Source organism: Dromiciops gliroides, chromosome 2, assembly GCF_019393635.1.
Source record: "Dromiciops gliroides isolate mDroGli1 chromosome 2, mDroGli1.pri, whole genome shotgun sequence".
Lineage (NCBI taxonomy): Eukaryota > Metazoa > Chordata > Mammalia > Microbiotheria > Microbiotheriidae > Dromiciops > Dromiciops gliroides.
Genome location: NC_057862.1, coordinates 700,639,559 through 700,653,106, shown reverse-complemented (window position 1 = coordinate 700,653,106; position 13,548 = coordinate 700,639,559). Strand labels below are relative to the sequence as shown.

The following is a 13,548-nucleotide window of genomic DNA, read 5'->3' as shown; positions in this document are numbered from 1 at the left end:
ACTGCCACTCTGAGAGGGAGGGGCCGTCATGATTCCTATTTCACACTTGGGGAACCTGAGGCAGGTAGTGGCTAAGTGAATCCAAGCAAGCCCATCACTGGGGCAGAACCAGAACCAGCCCAGATGGAGGGGGACAGGGGGACTGAAGGCCACCCTCCCGGACAAGCAAGGGAGGAGACCCTGACGGGGCAGCAGCAGCTTTGACCAGGGTGTCCTGGGAAGGAGGCCAATCTGCCAAGGAGGCGGTGCCCTGGGGATGCAGGGCAGGGACAAAAGGGGCAGCCTTGTCCCGCCTCCCCTGACTCCCCTGAGGTTGGTGCATGGGACAAGACAGAGATAGCACTAATGGTAATGTTCCAGTCACCCCAGAGGTGGGCTCCAGCCTGTGCAGCTGGGCCTCTGGGCATGTGCTGCCCACTTTATAGAGCAGGAAACGGCTCCTCCTGCCACTCTGCTTGGTGGGCCGGCTCTCCATCCAGGGGAAGCCCACAAGCTGTGCAGGTCCCCCGGCTCTATCCTGAGGCCTTTGCTCTTTTTTGCCTCACACCCCGCACATCCTGAGCCAGTCTCACATCTCCGGTCACCTCTTGGACACTCCAAAATGGACGTTGCAAAGACACCTGAAACTCCGGAACGGAACACGTGGTCTTGTCCCCTCCCAAGCGTCCCTGTCCCCATTGAGGGGACCTCTATTTCCCAGTCACTTAGAGTTGCAGAGCGTGGAGATGACATGGGGCTGGCAGAGCTGAGGTTTGGTAAGCCTGGCCCCCCCCCATCCCTGGTCCCTTTGGGGCCAATCTTATCAGAGAATGGCTCGGCCTAAAAAAGCATGTGAGCCAGACCAGGAACAAGCATCAGGGACCCTGCAGGACAACCTATGCCCTACCCTGGCATTCACGAGTGTCCCCACAGTAAGAGGCCCCTCCAGGGAGAGCTGAGGTGAGCCCATGGAGCAGTCACAGTGTGCACAGTGAGGTGGTGATGCATTATGGGGGGCACATTCCTCTGAAGGGGCACACCTGCACGGATGCATGGAGGGTGGCACACCCTTCCGGAAGGGCACATCCGCATGGGAGTTCAGAATCCCCAAAGTGACCAAGTGCTGGTAACACTGACTATTCACAGTTTCTTTGTAAGCTTGTTTTGACATGGAAAGGTGCTCCCCCATAGAAGAAGCACCTGGCCGTGGCTCCTGGGTGGGCAGCCGAAGCCCCCAGGGTGTCTCTGAGCCAGATGCAGCTGAAGTCCTGGTCACAGAGAGACACAAAGCCGGGCAAAGGAGGGGCCGCTTATGTGTCTATCAGCAGCCTGCAGGCTGGTGTTGGAGGAAGGGTGCTCTCAAAGCCAAGGTCCCCTATGGAGGGTGAGGAGGGGCATAGCCCCTGGCACAGCGAGGCCCCCCCGGAATCCTGCCTGGCATGTCCTCTGCCCCCCTGGGCCTGCTTGGGCATCCTCTCCCCACCCTCCTCTGCGGTGGCTTCTGATTTTGCCATGGTCTCCCTCTGGTTGGGGCTGGTCACTGCCCCCGTGCCAGAGTGGCATTGATGTTTGTCCATGATCTCCCTGCCAGGCGCACCGAGGAATCTCGATCACCTCTTCTGGAGTGTGGTACGAAATGGATCCTGCCTGCCCGCCTTCAGGTGGCCCCTGTCACCTGACCCCTCCCGCCTCAGAAGCTGGCTCACCATGCCCATTGTCACTGACAACTGGCCCAAGACAGTTCAGAGGATATTCCAGGGGAGCTGTTGACCTCTGCCCTTTGGGCCCTGGCCACTGGCCCACCAGACCCCAGGTGGTGCTCTGGGTGGTTCCCCTGCTGGGAAGCCAGACTTCCTGGAGCCTGAGCCCAACCTAAACTCTTTCCAGAAGCTCTCAGTGGTAAGGAAGGGAGGCTGATACCCTCCCTCCCCACCTCCTGGGCTGGACTGCCGTGTCTGGAGGAGGGATGATTAAACACTGTGGTCTGGGGCTGCGGGGGGGCCCCCGGACTCCATGCACACGGCCCTGAACGGAGGCACCAGAGGCCTGCAGATGTGGGGGTGGGGGAAGGGCTGTAGGCTGGTAGGTTCCCTTCTAAAGACAGCAGAGACATGGGACTGCCCCACGTTGGCGGCTGTGCCCTGGGTCCCTGTCCCTGACCTTGTTGCTGCTCTCTAGGAGCTGAGCTGAGTCAGATGCCCAGCCTCAGGGAGGGCTAGGGAGATGCCAGGGATGGGGCCAAGGGGCCAGCCCTTCCTCCTCCTCCCCCTCCTCCTTTTCCTCATGTCCCCCCTCCCCTGTCAGACGCCCCCCCCCCCAGATTCCTCTCCCTCTCTCTCACGAGGCCGATGGCGCCTGTGGCCACAGCGCTGCCTACCCCAAGCCTTCCCTCTGCCCATTATCTCCTTATTGTGTCTGTGGTATCTGTTTGCTTGTTGTCTCTGCCCCATTGGACTGGAAGTTCTCTGAGGGCAGGGACTGTCCTCAGGGCTTAGCACAGGGCATGGCTCTTCATAAAGGTTGGTTGAGTGACCGCGGGAGTCACTGACATGGGGTGCCTCGTGTGGTAGTGAGCCCCCTGTCACGGCTACTGTACTGGGTTGGTGCCCTGGGGTTTGAGCACCATTGTCACTCCCAAGGAGTAGACCCCGCAGGGCCTCTGGAAGATTGAGGGAGCCTGTTAGCCAATCTCAGGGCACCTTCCTTTGTCAAGAGGCTGGGCCGCCCCCCCCCCCGCCCCAGAAGCCCCTGCATGACCCCCAGGTGGCTCGGGCTCCTTCCTACCTTGCTGGAGGCCCCGGAGGAGGAGCTGACCACGAGGCTGGTGATGGAGTCGCTGCTGCCAGTGGTGCAGGGAGCCCCGGGGGCGGCCGGTGTGGGGAGCCTGGAGGGCACGATGGGCAGAGGCAGGAGGCCGGGCCGGGCACTGATGGCGCCAGCGGCCGCGGCACTACAGCTGGTGAGGCTCCCATGGGTGCCATTGGCGCTCCATTCACGGCGGTCCCAGCCGGGGGCGCGGTACTCTCGTTCGAATCGGCTGTGATGCCGGGACATGTCGGGGCCGGGCAGCTGGTGTGCACGGGACCACTGAGACCACCTGGAGACAGAGGACAGAGAGAAGCATCTTAAGAAGGACCGCTCTCCAAGGCCCCCTTGTTCAGGGACCAGGCAGGGTCGTGGTGGTCAGGGGTGCTCCTGGGGGGAGACCCCCTAAACTGCCAGGCTTCCCCCTGACTCACCAGAGCACTTGGGACCCCAGGAGCTCTCCCACTTGCCCCTCAGCCCACATGGTGCTCTCTTACAGGTCTGGAAACTAGGCTACAGCCAGGGAAACTGAGGCACAAGCTGGCAGGGGAGCCTCCTGAGGCTACACTCCTGGATCCTGGGTCTCCTTGCTCAGCTCCTTCAATGCTGCCTCCATGTCTAGAGTCTGATGGCTTTGGTGCTACCAGGGCTTGGGTGGGAAGAACCAACAAACATCACCCTTTGTCCATCACAGACGATCAGCCAACAAACTGTCCTTGGATGCTAGGAGCCTGTGTGGTAACTGTGAGCTCCGGGATCTCCGCAGGATCATCCCCAGGCCTGGAGTCGAAAGCTCTCTAGGACCAGGCTGCCGATCCATTTCCCACCTCTGCACCTTTGCCCGAGTGGGGCTCTCCCACCCCTCCTCTGCCTCAAGGTGGCCCGCCCCACGTGCAGTCTCTTGTCTGATTCTCTCAGTGGTCAGGGCTGAAATCACCCCCTGAAATCACTTAGGGTCACTTTTGTGTTTGTCTGTGTACAAGGTGTCCCCCACCCCTTTTGTCTTTGAAGACCCTGTGCTCGGCACACAGTGGGTGCTTCATCACTGCTTGTTGTGGGGCAGCGTTGGGTAGTGGTTAGGGCAGTGGACCCGGAGTCAGAAGACCTGGGTCTGAACGCTGCCCTGTGACCCTGTGGCCTCAGTCTCCCCCTTTGTTAGACTGGAATCAGACTCGGAGCACATGCCTCCCGGGCTTGGGGCAAGGCTTGGGGAGATGACCTCAGTAAGGGACTTAGGGCCCCCATTGGGGGTGTTGGCCCTCACCTCTGGTATGGTCAACCTCAGACTCTGGTAGAACCCTTCCTCTGGGGCTAGCACACACACCCTGACATGCCCAAGCACGTGGGCAGGTCACACGTGCACAGCCCTGCCGCCAATGTGAGGCTTCAGTGGACACAGCTGCATGGGGGCGTCCTGCCCTGAAGCGTCTGCTGGCACCAGGCACTGGCTGCACAATGCCCACTTGTCCCAGGCCAGAGCCAGACTCCATAATTAACTCCCCTCTGGCCATGCACAGACGCCAGCAGACAGACACTCAACGTTTCTGGTCCCCTTTTTTCCTGGATCATGGGGCCTGAGAGAACTGGGGGTGGCTATGACTCAGACTACAATGGGACCTCTGTCCTCCAGCTTCCTGATCCACAGCCACCCTGAGGCAGCCATGGGGTGCCACAGGGCTCGGGCCACTCGGCCTGCAGTCAGGAAGCCTTGGTTCAATTCAGCCCCCTATACTTCCTAGTTCTGTGACCTTGGGTGAGTCACTTAACTCTCGTCTGCCTCAGTACCCTCAATTGCAAAATGAGGATAATAACAGCACTCACTTCCTAGGGTTGTGAGATAACATTTGTGAAAGTGCTTAGCATAGGGCCCAGCACATAGTGGGTGCTTTCTAATGTTGCTGTTGTTATTATCAGTAGCAGTGTCGTAGCTGCTGTCATCTTCATAGTACATTCCGGTTTTGCCTGCCCTGGGCCAAGCCCCAGCTACATCATCTTCCCTGGCTGGGCCACATGTGCAGTGTCAGGTTGAATCCCAGGCATCACACACTAGGAAGGGCGCTGATAAGGAGACCGAGGCCAGAGGGGGCAACCAGGGTGGGGAACCACCCCCCCACCCCCCGCCCAGGAAGGCAGACAGGCTTCCCACGACTTCTTGCTGGGGGACCATAGGCAGCGAGATGCTCTGGCCTGCCTGTGGAGAGCCATCTAACCAGACATGGGAGAGAAACCCCCAGGGACACATGCTGCAGGAAGAAGAGGCGGGCAGCCTGGGTGCCAGCCCCCAGCTCCCCAGGAAGCTCTGCCATCTTGTCTGGACCCTTCTCAGGCTCAGCACTCTCCCACAAGCCCCATGAGGGGGAGTGCAAGGACTGTTGCTCCCATTTTACAAATGAAGAAACTGAGGCTTGGGGATATTAAGGACTAGCTATGGGGGCTGGGCACCTACTATGTGCTGGGCAGAGCTAGGATTCAAAGCCTCATTCTCCCAGTTCCAAGCCCAGGCGTCCCCCTCATCTGACAGCAGGTGTACTCCCATGGAAAGCTGCCTGGGAGGGAAAGGCTTGGTGAGGCAGAGGGTGGGTGCTTCTCCCCAGGAGAGGCCCTCCAGCCTCCCTCCAGAGGGGCCAGGCCCTAACCTAGCATCAAGCAGCCTCCTCCTCACCATGTGGCCAGCCCGGCTCCTGGCCCACTCAATGGTGTCCCTTGCTATGTCTCACGCGAGGGCCTCCTTTCACCCTGGGCCCAATTCCACGGCTCTTCTGCCAAGCCTGCTTCTCTGGGGACCCTGGTTTGCACCTGGTGGCATCCCTGGGACAGTTCTAGGGCCGGGGGCAGGGAACATCTGGGGGTCCTCCACGACACCCAACTGTCCTTGCTCTTGTCTTCTGGTAAAGGCTCACCCCATCCTCTGGAAGAATTCCACTTGGCAACAGACGCATTATGTGGAGACTGATAGAAAAAAAATCCCATTTCCTGTTGAGTTTTACATGTGCAAGATGGGACTTCTGGGAGTGAGAATGACTCATGGAACCCTTGATGAAGAAGGTGCCAAGGAGGAGGGGTGGGTGGCAGGTTCCTGGCTGGAAGCTAAGCTCTTAGAGCACCACCTCTCTGAAGCCAGAGGGATGGGAGAGCCATTCCCTAACTTAGAATCCCAGTCTGAGCAGGAAGGGACATCAGGGGCATCTAATCCTGTCCGTGCCCCAGTGAGAATCCCCTGTGTACGTCAACATTGCTGGCAAGGGGTGTCCAGCTTTGCCTGAAGCCCTCCTGTGGGGGTAGGGAGACGGAGCCTGGACACTCTGCAGGACAGTCTGGGTCACACTGGGACACCCTGGGCCACTCCACGGGGCAGCCTGGGTCACTCTGCAGGACAGCCCATGGGGCAGCCCCACTCTGAGGGTCATTCTGGAATGACTCTTGCTATTAGGGAGTTCTTCCTGACATCCAGCCTAAAGTGGCAGGGGCTGCCCTGTGGAGCCGAGAAGACAAGGCTCAGCACCGCTGCCGCGGACAGCTCCCTTCAGAGGGCACTTGTGCACAGCACCCCCTACAGGACCCAGCCGACTCTGCTCTTCTCCCAGTTCCCTGACCTGCTCCTGGTCTAGAAGAGGCTCCAGAGTCTTCCCTGTCCTTCCTGGATGCTCTTTCCATCTCATCATTTCCCTTCTTAAGCCACCCTCCAGAGCCAGGGGCAGCAGAGCTAGAGCGGAGCCAGGGGCAGCAGGATTCTGGGCTTCTTTGAAGGCAGCCTAAGATCTTGGCTGCTGGTTACACTCATGCTTAGCTTGTGGCCCACTATAGGCCCCTGATCATTTTCAGATGAGCTGCCGTCTAGCCACCCACCCCTACGTTGTCCTTGTGAAGTTGTGTTTTTGAACCAAGTATTACTTTACTACATTTATCCCCAGTCCATTAGTGAAATAGGGACAAATTGGAGCTGGGCATAGGGAGGAGGGGGAAGGAGGGAGGAGGAGGAAGAGAAGAAAAGGGGAAGGGGAAAGGGGTGGCCTGTTTTGTTCACATGCAGCTCTGTGGGTGAAGCCAAGCTCTGTCTCTTGTTAGCACCACCCACTTCCCAGAGATACTGTGCAGCCACGAATTATAGTGGGATGCCACCATCTTAGAGGGGGCAATCTGCTTTCCCTCCAGAGGGCATGGGCAGATTGCAGCCTGGTCATGAGGAAGGGTGTGAAAGACAACACCAAAGGAACCCACTACCCAACAAAGGCTAGGTGGCCGGCATCCAGGCTCTCAGCAGTGGGTGAGAACCGGAAGGGAGCCACCCAGACGGGGCTGCGATCTGCACCTTGCAAGGGACTCCCCACACTGGGATGACTGAGCTCAGCTCTAGGACAAGGTGGCAGACGCTGGATGCTCTGAGCATGCTCTCCACCGTCATTGCTCACTCTGACATGTTCTGGGGAACAAAAGTCAGGCAGAAGCACAGAGAAGGCCAGGAGGCCCTGACACATCTGCCTTCGTGTACATTCTCAGTAGAACTTCACAAATGCCGACTAAGTGCCTGATGCAGATGTTCCTAGGCTGCTAGACAAGCCAGCCCCTGCTTCCTAGAGCCCTATCCTACATATTAGAGGGGGCAGCTGGGTGGCATGGTGGATAGAGAGCTGGGCCTAGAGTTAGGAAGCCCTGAAGTCAAATCTGACTTCAGACTTACTAGCTGTGTGACCCTGGGCAAGTCACACAACCCTGTTTGCCCCAGTTTCCTCATCTGTCAAATAAGCTGGAGAAGGAAATGGGAAATCACTCCAGTATCTCTGCCGAGAAAACCCCCAACGGGGTCACGAAGAGTCGGACATGACTGAAACTCCTGAACAACAACACATGTTAGAGAGGGACGAGGTGCCTGGTCAGACCCGGAGGGGAATGGGGTTACTGGAATCACAGAAGACTGCCTGGAGGAGGCAGCTTTTGGGCTAGGCTTTGAAGGAGGGGGAGGATTTTCACAAGAGTCCTGGGGGACGGAGCATGAGCAAAAGCAGGGAGGGGGTCAACTATCCAGACTCAGCTTCTTCATATGCAAACTGGGGTCAATAATAGCACCTCCCCCCAGGGCTCTTGTGAGGGTCAGAGTTGCTACTGGTGGGAAGTGCTTGGCCTGCTTTGCAGAGCTCTTCTTGGGGTGATCTGCACCCATTCGAGCGAACTCCCTGAGAGCAGGGATTGTAGGGAGCTCTTTCTCCATCCGTCTGTCCCTCCCTCCCTCCCTCCCTGACACCGAGCCCTCCACGCCCGCATTGGCAAGAGAGCCCTCGGGATACTTGGCCAAACAAGAGCAAGCATGGAGGCCACCCCAGCCTTCTCTGCTCTGGGCCAGACTCCTGCCCTTCCCCTCTGTCTTATAGACCCCAAGCCTGCCTGGGACCACCCTGGCTGCCTCCTCCAGAGGCTCAGCAGCTCACCAGGGTCTCCCTAATGTGGCGGCTGGAACTCAGCCATGGCCTGAGCAGGGCAGCGGGCACGTGCTCTGGGGGGAGGGGCACGCTGGAGCCAAGGACTCTCTCCCCACCCCCTTTGCTTTGCCCAACCCCCATCAAGGAGGCTGGCAGGCCGAGCCTGTGGTGTGGAATATGGCAATGAAAGTTCCCTGGCCTGTCACTGGATGGCGCCCTCTCTATCCAGAGGCCAGGTCAGAGAAAGGAAGAGGCCCCAGTGTGAGGGTGCAGGGGCTGAGACAGAGCTCGTCCCATCCTCTTTGGGGCGGGGCCTGGCTGTTCAGAGGGTAGCCCGGCCAGGTCCTGGGCACTGGGGCCTCACCGTCCATCCCTCTTGTTCCTGGGGACCTCCTGTGAGGGCATAGTGTGCCTCCCAAAGCTGAGGGCTCTTCCTGAGCCTCGGGTGCCCTCCCCATTTTGGAGGTGTGGGAGCCCTACCTCAGGCTTCATTCCCCACACATCAGAGCCTCAGGCCCAGAGAACCCAGACAGGGCCTTAGGGCTCATCCAATCCTACTCTCATTTTACGGATGAGGAAACAGGCCCAACAGAGGCAGGATTCAGGCCCTGCTCTGGGGACTCCCCAGAAGGAGACCCCCTACCCCTGTCCGGACCACCCCCATCTCTACAAGGACAGACGGGCACATCCCCAGGGCCAGTTGCGGTCACTCTGGGCTGTCAGGCCCAAGGCCTCAGGGCACACGAAGCAGGCAGCTGCGTGCTCCCCGGGCAGGCCTGCCAACCCCTCACTACATTTATCAAAGGCTTATCACTTGCCAGCCTCGGCTTTCAGGGGAAATGGGTCCATTAGGTGGAGGTGGGGTTTCCTCTGGCTCTGTGACAGGGGCCAGAGGAGCAGGTGTTCTCTGCATCCGACCACTCAATTCCTCTGGAGAGGAGGCTAATCTCTTGCTCCCACGGAGGCCCAGAGCCAGGCGGCCCCCGCCTCATTAGCTCCCTGTCACACATGGTGGCCTGACCCAAGAGGAGAGAAGCCAGGGTTAGTGACAGGACTTAGCTGGGGACTTAAAACTTCCCACCTGTCGCTTGGAGGCTTGGCTGGAGGAGGCAGGGGAAGGACAGGGACTCTTGAGTGACCTCGGGTCAGGGCTGGGCCTGGCTGGCTGGGCTGGGCAGGGGTGGGTTAGGCTAGAGAGGATGGACAGGACAGAGCTGGGCTGGGTTGGCAGTGGGTGGCTCCCCTCCAAGCTGAGCCAGGTCAAGGTGTGTGTGTGTATATGCATCTGTGTGCACATGCGTGTGCATGCATGTGTATGTGTGTGCACGTGCGTGCGCGTATGTGTGTGTACATGTGTGCGTGTGCGTGTGTGTGTGTATGCGCTCAGGCTGCTCCCTGTGCTGCCCTCTGTGAAGAAACTCAAAGCTGCAAATATGTTGATCCCCACAGCCTCTGCCCACTCCCTCCTCCGGCTCTGAGCTCAGTTCTGGGGCTGTCCCAGAAAGCCCCGGGAGGGGCGTGCTGGAGGCCAGCTCACATTCCAGAGGCACAGAAGGGAGCTTTTGTGAGCAGCAGCCCAGGCCCAGCCAGCCCTGGGGCCTCACTTGACCCTCTGCTCTCAGAGCAGTCAATGTCGGTCTAGCACAAGGAGGGTTAGGGTTAGGGTTAGGAGGTGAGGACCCAAGGAGAGGCCTGGCCCAGATGCCTGCTCTCGGGTCTCTGTGAGGGGCAGGGCCCCTTGTGCTACGGAGCTGCCAGAGCAGATGCCACAGCCTGACCCAGCCTCGCTCAGAAAAACCCTTCCCAGAGCTGGACCAAGTTTCCAGCAAAGAGGGTGAGACCGGCAGGACCTCTGCTGGGCGCTCCTCTCTATGTGAGTGTGCCCAAGGTCTGCAGGACGTGTCACCACATTACAAAACTTGTTTTGTAAGAAGGTGCAGGTTTGTTACACTCTCAGTCTTCCTCAAACTAATGACCCCCGTTGTTGTCATGGACGGGGACAGACCCTCTGTGTGGTGTTGGTGGCACTGGTGGAGCCCTTAGAGAGTCAGGGAGGTTGACTAGGGACAACTGGAGCACGGTCCAGGGAACCAGGACTGTAGCTGGAGAGCGTTTTTGATAGACACAAGACTTCATGAGCACATACCCTGGCAGGAAAGAGACCACTAGCACGACACATTTTCATGAAGCCCCTCCCCAAGAACTCAGTGCTAAAAGCAGGAACAATCCTCCTCCCATCCCACTGTCCCTCTCCCCAGTGCCAAGGCTGATCGATCTCAGCCCAGAATCACGGCATTGGAAAGGACCTTGACAGAACCGGACCTTTGGCATCCCCAACCAGTGATGTTCAGCCACTGCCTGCAGACCCCTGGGAGGGGGAGCCCACCCCCTGGGCAGCCCCTTCCAGTCTGGGATGCCTTTCACTGTTGGCAAGTGTAGCCCACTTGCCAGCCAGCCTGCATTGGCCTCTTTTTCCTGCTGTTAGGTGCCACACTGAGCCTGATGCCACCCTAAGCCTGGTGCCACTCTGAGACTGATGCCACCCTGAGCCTGGTACCACCCTGAGCCTGGTGCCATCCTGAGCCTGGTGCCACTCGGAGCCTGGTACCACCCTGAGACTGATGCCACCCTGAGCCTGGTACCACCCTGAGCCTGATGCCACCCTGAGCCTGGTGCCACTCTGAGCCTGGTACCACCCTGAGCCTGATGCCACCATTAGTCCAATGCTACCTTCAGCCTGATGCCTCCCTGAGCCCGATGCCACTATGACCATGTTGCCACCCTGAGCCTGGTACCACCTTGGGCCTGAGGCTACCTTCAGCCTGCTGCCACTCTTAGCCTGAGGCCACCCTCAGCCTGCTGCCACCCTTAGCCTGCTGCCACCTTCAGCCTGGTGCCATCCTGAGCCTGCTGTCACCCTCAGCCTTCTTCCACCCTCAGCCTGGTGCCATCTCTCCTGGGGTAAGTGAGTCAGTCTCCTTGTCAGCCCTGGCCAGGTCAGCTCCAGCTCCTTCACATTTTTTGGGTGGCAGCCATGGCGCCTTCAGTTTGGGGCTTCAGTGAGCTCTGGGACGCAACCAGCACAAGCTGCCTGTGATATCAAGCATATAGGTGAGCTTTTCTCTCATGTTTTAAGGTTGGCAAACATGATCTCATTGGACCCTCAGCATGGCCCTGGGAGGCAGGTACCAACTTCTGCCCATTCTACACTTGAGGAGACTAAGGCAGCAGAGGTCAGGTGACCACAAAGAGCTGCTCTGGGGGGTCACCCCCAACTGAAGGATGTCACAGGTCCCAAGAAACAACTCTGTCCCTCACTGGGAGGCCAAGGCTTTGCCATGTGACCGATTCACCCAATCCAAGCACAAAGTTGGTTGCCCCACGGGAACACAGTGACACACACAGAGCACACAGACAGAGACATACACACACACATGCCACACACATGCACACACGCACACACAGCACACAAACACAGAGACATAGACACACAGACACACACACAGACACATAAAACATATACATACACATACCACACACATATGCATACACCACGTGCACACACACAGAGGTACAAATACACACACAAACACATACATGGATATAGAAAGGACTCCAAAGTGTTTGGGCTTCTACCATAGTCCTTGCCCCTAAGACTGCGTCTGGACGGAAGGAGCCCATTAGCCTGAAATGAGGCTCACACCACAGAGGATCCTGCTGTCAGGGCCCTCTTCCATTGATTTTTTTTTCTTTTTTTTGGGGGGGGGTGAGGCAGTTGGGGTTAAATGACTTGCCCAGGGTCACACAGCTAGTAAGTGTCAAGTGTCTGACCTCAGATTTGAACTCAGGTCCTCCTGAATCCAGGGCCAGTGCTCTATCCACTGCACCACCTAGCTGCCCCTCTTCCATTGAATTTTCAAGATCAGAAAGCAGCCATTTCCACTGTAATTATCTTTTCTTTACTATGTAGACAAATGTTTCTTTCTAAATTGTGTATGTGTGTGTGCGTGCATGAGTGTGCCTGCCTATATCTGTGTGTATGTGTGTGGGGGGGGAGTGGAAGCAAAGACAAACATTTTAAACCAAAAATAATAAAAATACTCAAACTCATTTTCTTTTAAGGAAAAAAGAAAAGGAACCCCAGGGTAGTTGATGCGATTCTGGCTTCATCCTTAGGAGTATCTGCTCTTTGTGTCCTGAATCCTGGAGTGGTGGGGAGACAGGCTGGGTAGCAGGGATGGTAGAAGCCACCTGGGGAGTGTCCCCTCTTCTGAAGGGGGGCCTGATACCTCTGGAGGATGGAGCTGGAATAGTAACAGTCACAGAGACTCCTCTGGGTCTGTGAGGGAGAGAGGGAAGGAGAGAGGGAGAAAGGGAGGGAGAGAAGAAGGGAAGGAGGGAAAGAGAGACACAGAAAGACAGAGAGGGAAAGAGAGAGGGAGGGAGAGACAGGGAGGGAAAGAGAGAAGGAGGGATGGAGAGAGTGAGAGAGAGAAGGAGGGAGGGAGATAAGGACAGACGGGGTGGGGGAAAGAGGGAGGGAGAGAGAGAGAAAGAATGAGATACACAGAGACAGAGAGACAGAGGGGGAAAAGGGGGAAGGGAGGGAGAGAGAGGAGGAGGAGGGGGGGAACACTTTAGGACTGACCCTCCTTAGTTCGGAGCTATCTGGCTAAGTTCCCCTTTGTCTTTCCCCATGGAGCACTCGTTCCTTCAGAGCCAACACCAGTTCAGGATGCCATAAACACCAGCTTATCTGCAGACAAAACCCATTACAAAAGGAGGCAGTGGGAAGCTCCCAAGGGTGCATGCTGCCAGGCCACCAGGCTTGCCGGCTCGAGGATGGCAGTACGCACTGTCTTGATGGGCTGAGATCCTTCTGTGGGTCAGTGAGCTTGTCCAGTATCTGTTTGCTACTAACCACACTGAGATCAGGGTAGCAGTAGCCCCTGCTATGGCCACAGGCTGAGTCTGGCACTTGGCCCGATGGCCTCTGGGCCTCTGTCTTGGGCTCCTTGCCCATGTCATTCTTATCTGCCGTGACCTTTCCATTCTCCTTCCAGCAGAGAAAGCCTTCTGGGCATAAAGGGGTGAGGGTGGTACAGGAAAGTGGCTTCTCTAACTTGCAGGGTCTCCAGATCAAGTCAACCTCTGCCTGCCTTAGTTTCCTCCCCTACCTTGAAGGATTGTTGTGAGCATCAAATGTCTGTAAAGTGGGGCAGATAGGTGGCACAGTGGATAGAGCACCGGCCCTGGAATCAGGAGGACCTGAGTTCAAATCTGACCTCAGACACTTAACACTTACTAGCTGTGTGATCCTGGGCAAGTCACTTAACCCCAATTGCCTCAC

The 13,548-nt window shown here is 57.7% G+C and overlaps 1 protein-coding gene across 2 annotated transcripts in view; it reads right to left on the bottom strand.

The window, feature by feature from the left end:
- The window catches only part of KLHL29 (kelch like family member 29), a 183,122-nt gene that overhangs the window by 63,520 nt on the left and 106,054 nt on the right, over window positions 1-13,548 (bottom strand). For both annotated transcript variants that reach the window (XM_043987626.1, XM_043987625.1), the window contains exon 2: window positions 2,764-3,076. In XM_043987626.1, the coding sequence (XP_043843561.1) occupies window positions 2,764-3,033 (270 nt within the window). In that variant the 5' untranslated portion in view covers window positions 3,034-3,076. The remainder of the gene's footprint in view (window positions 1-2,763; window positions 3,077-13,548) is intronic.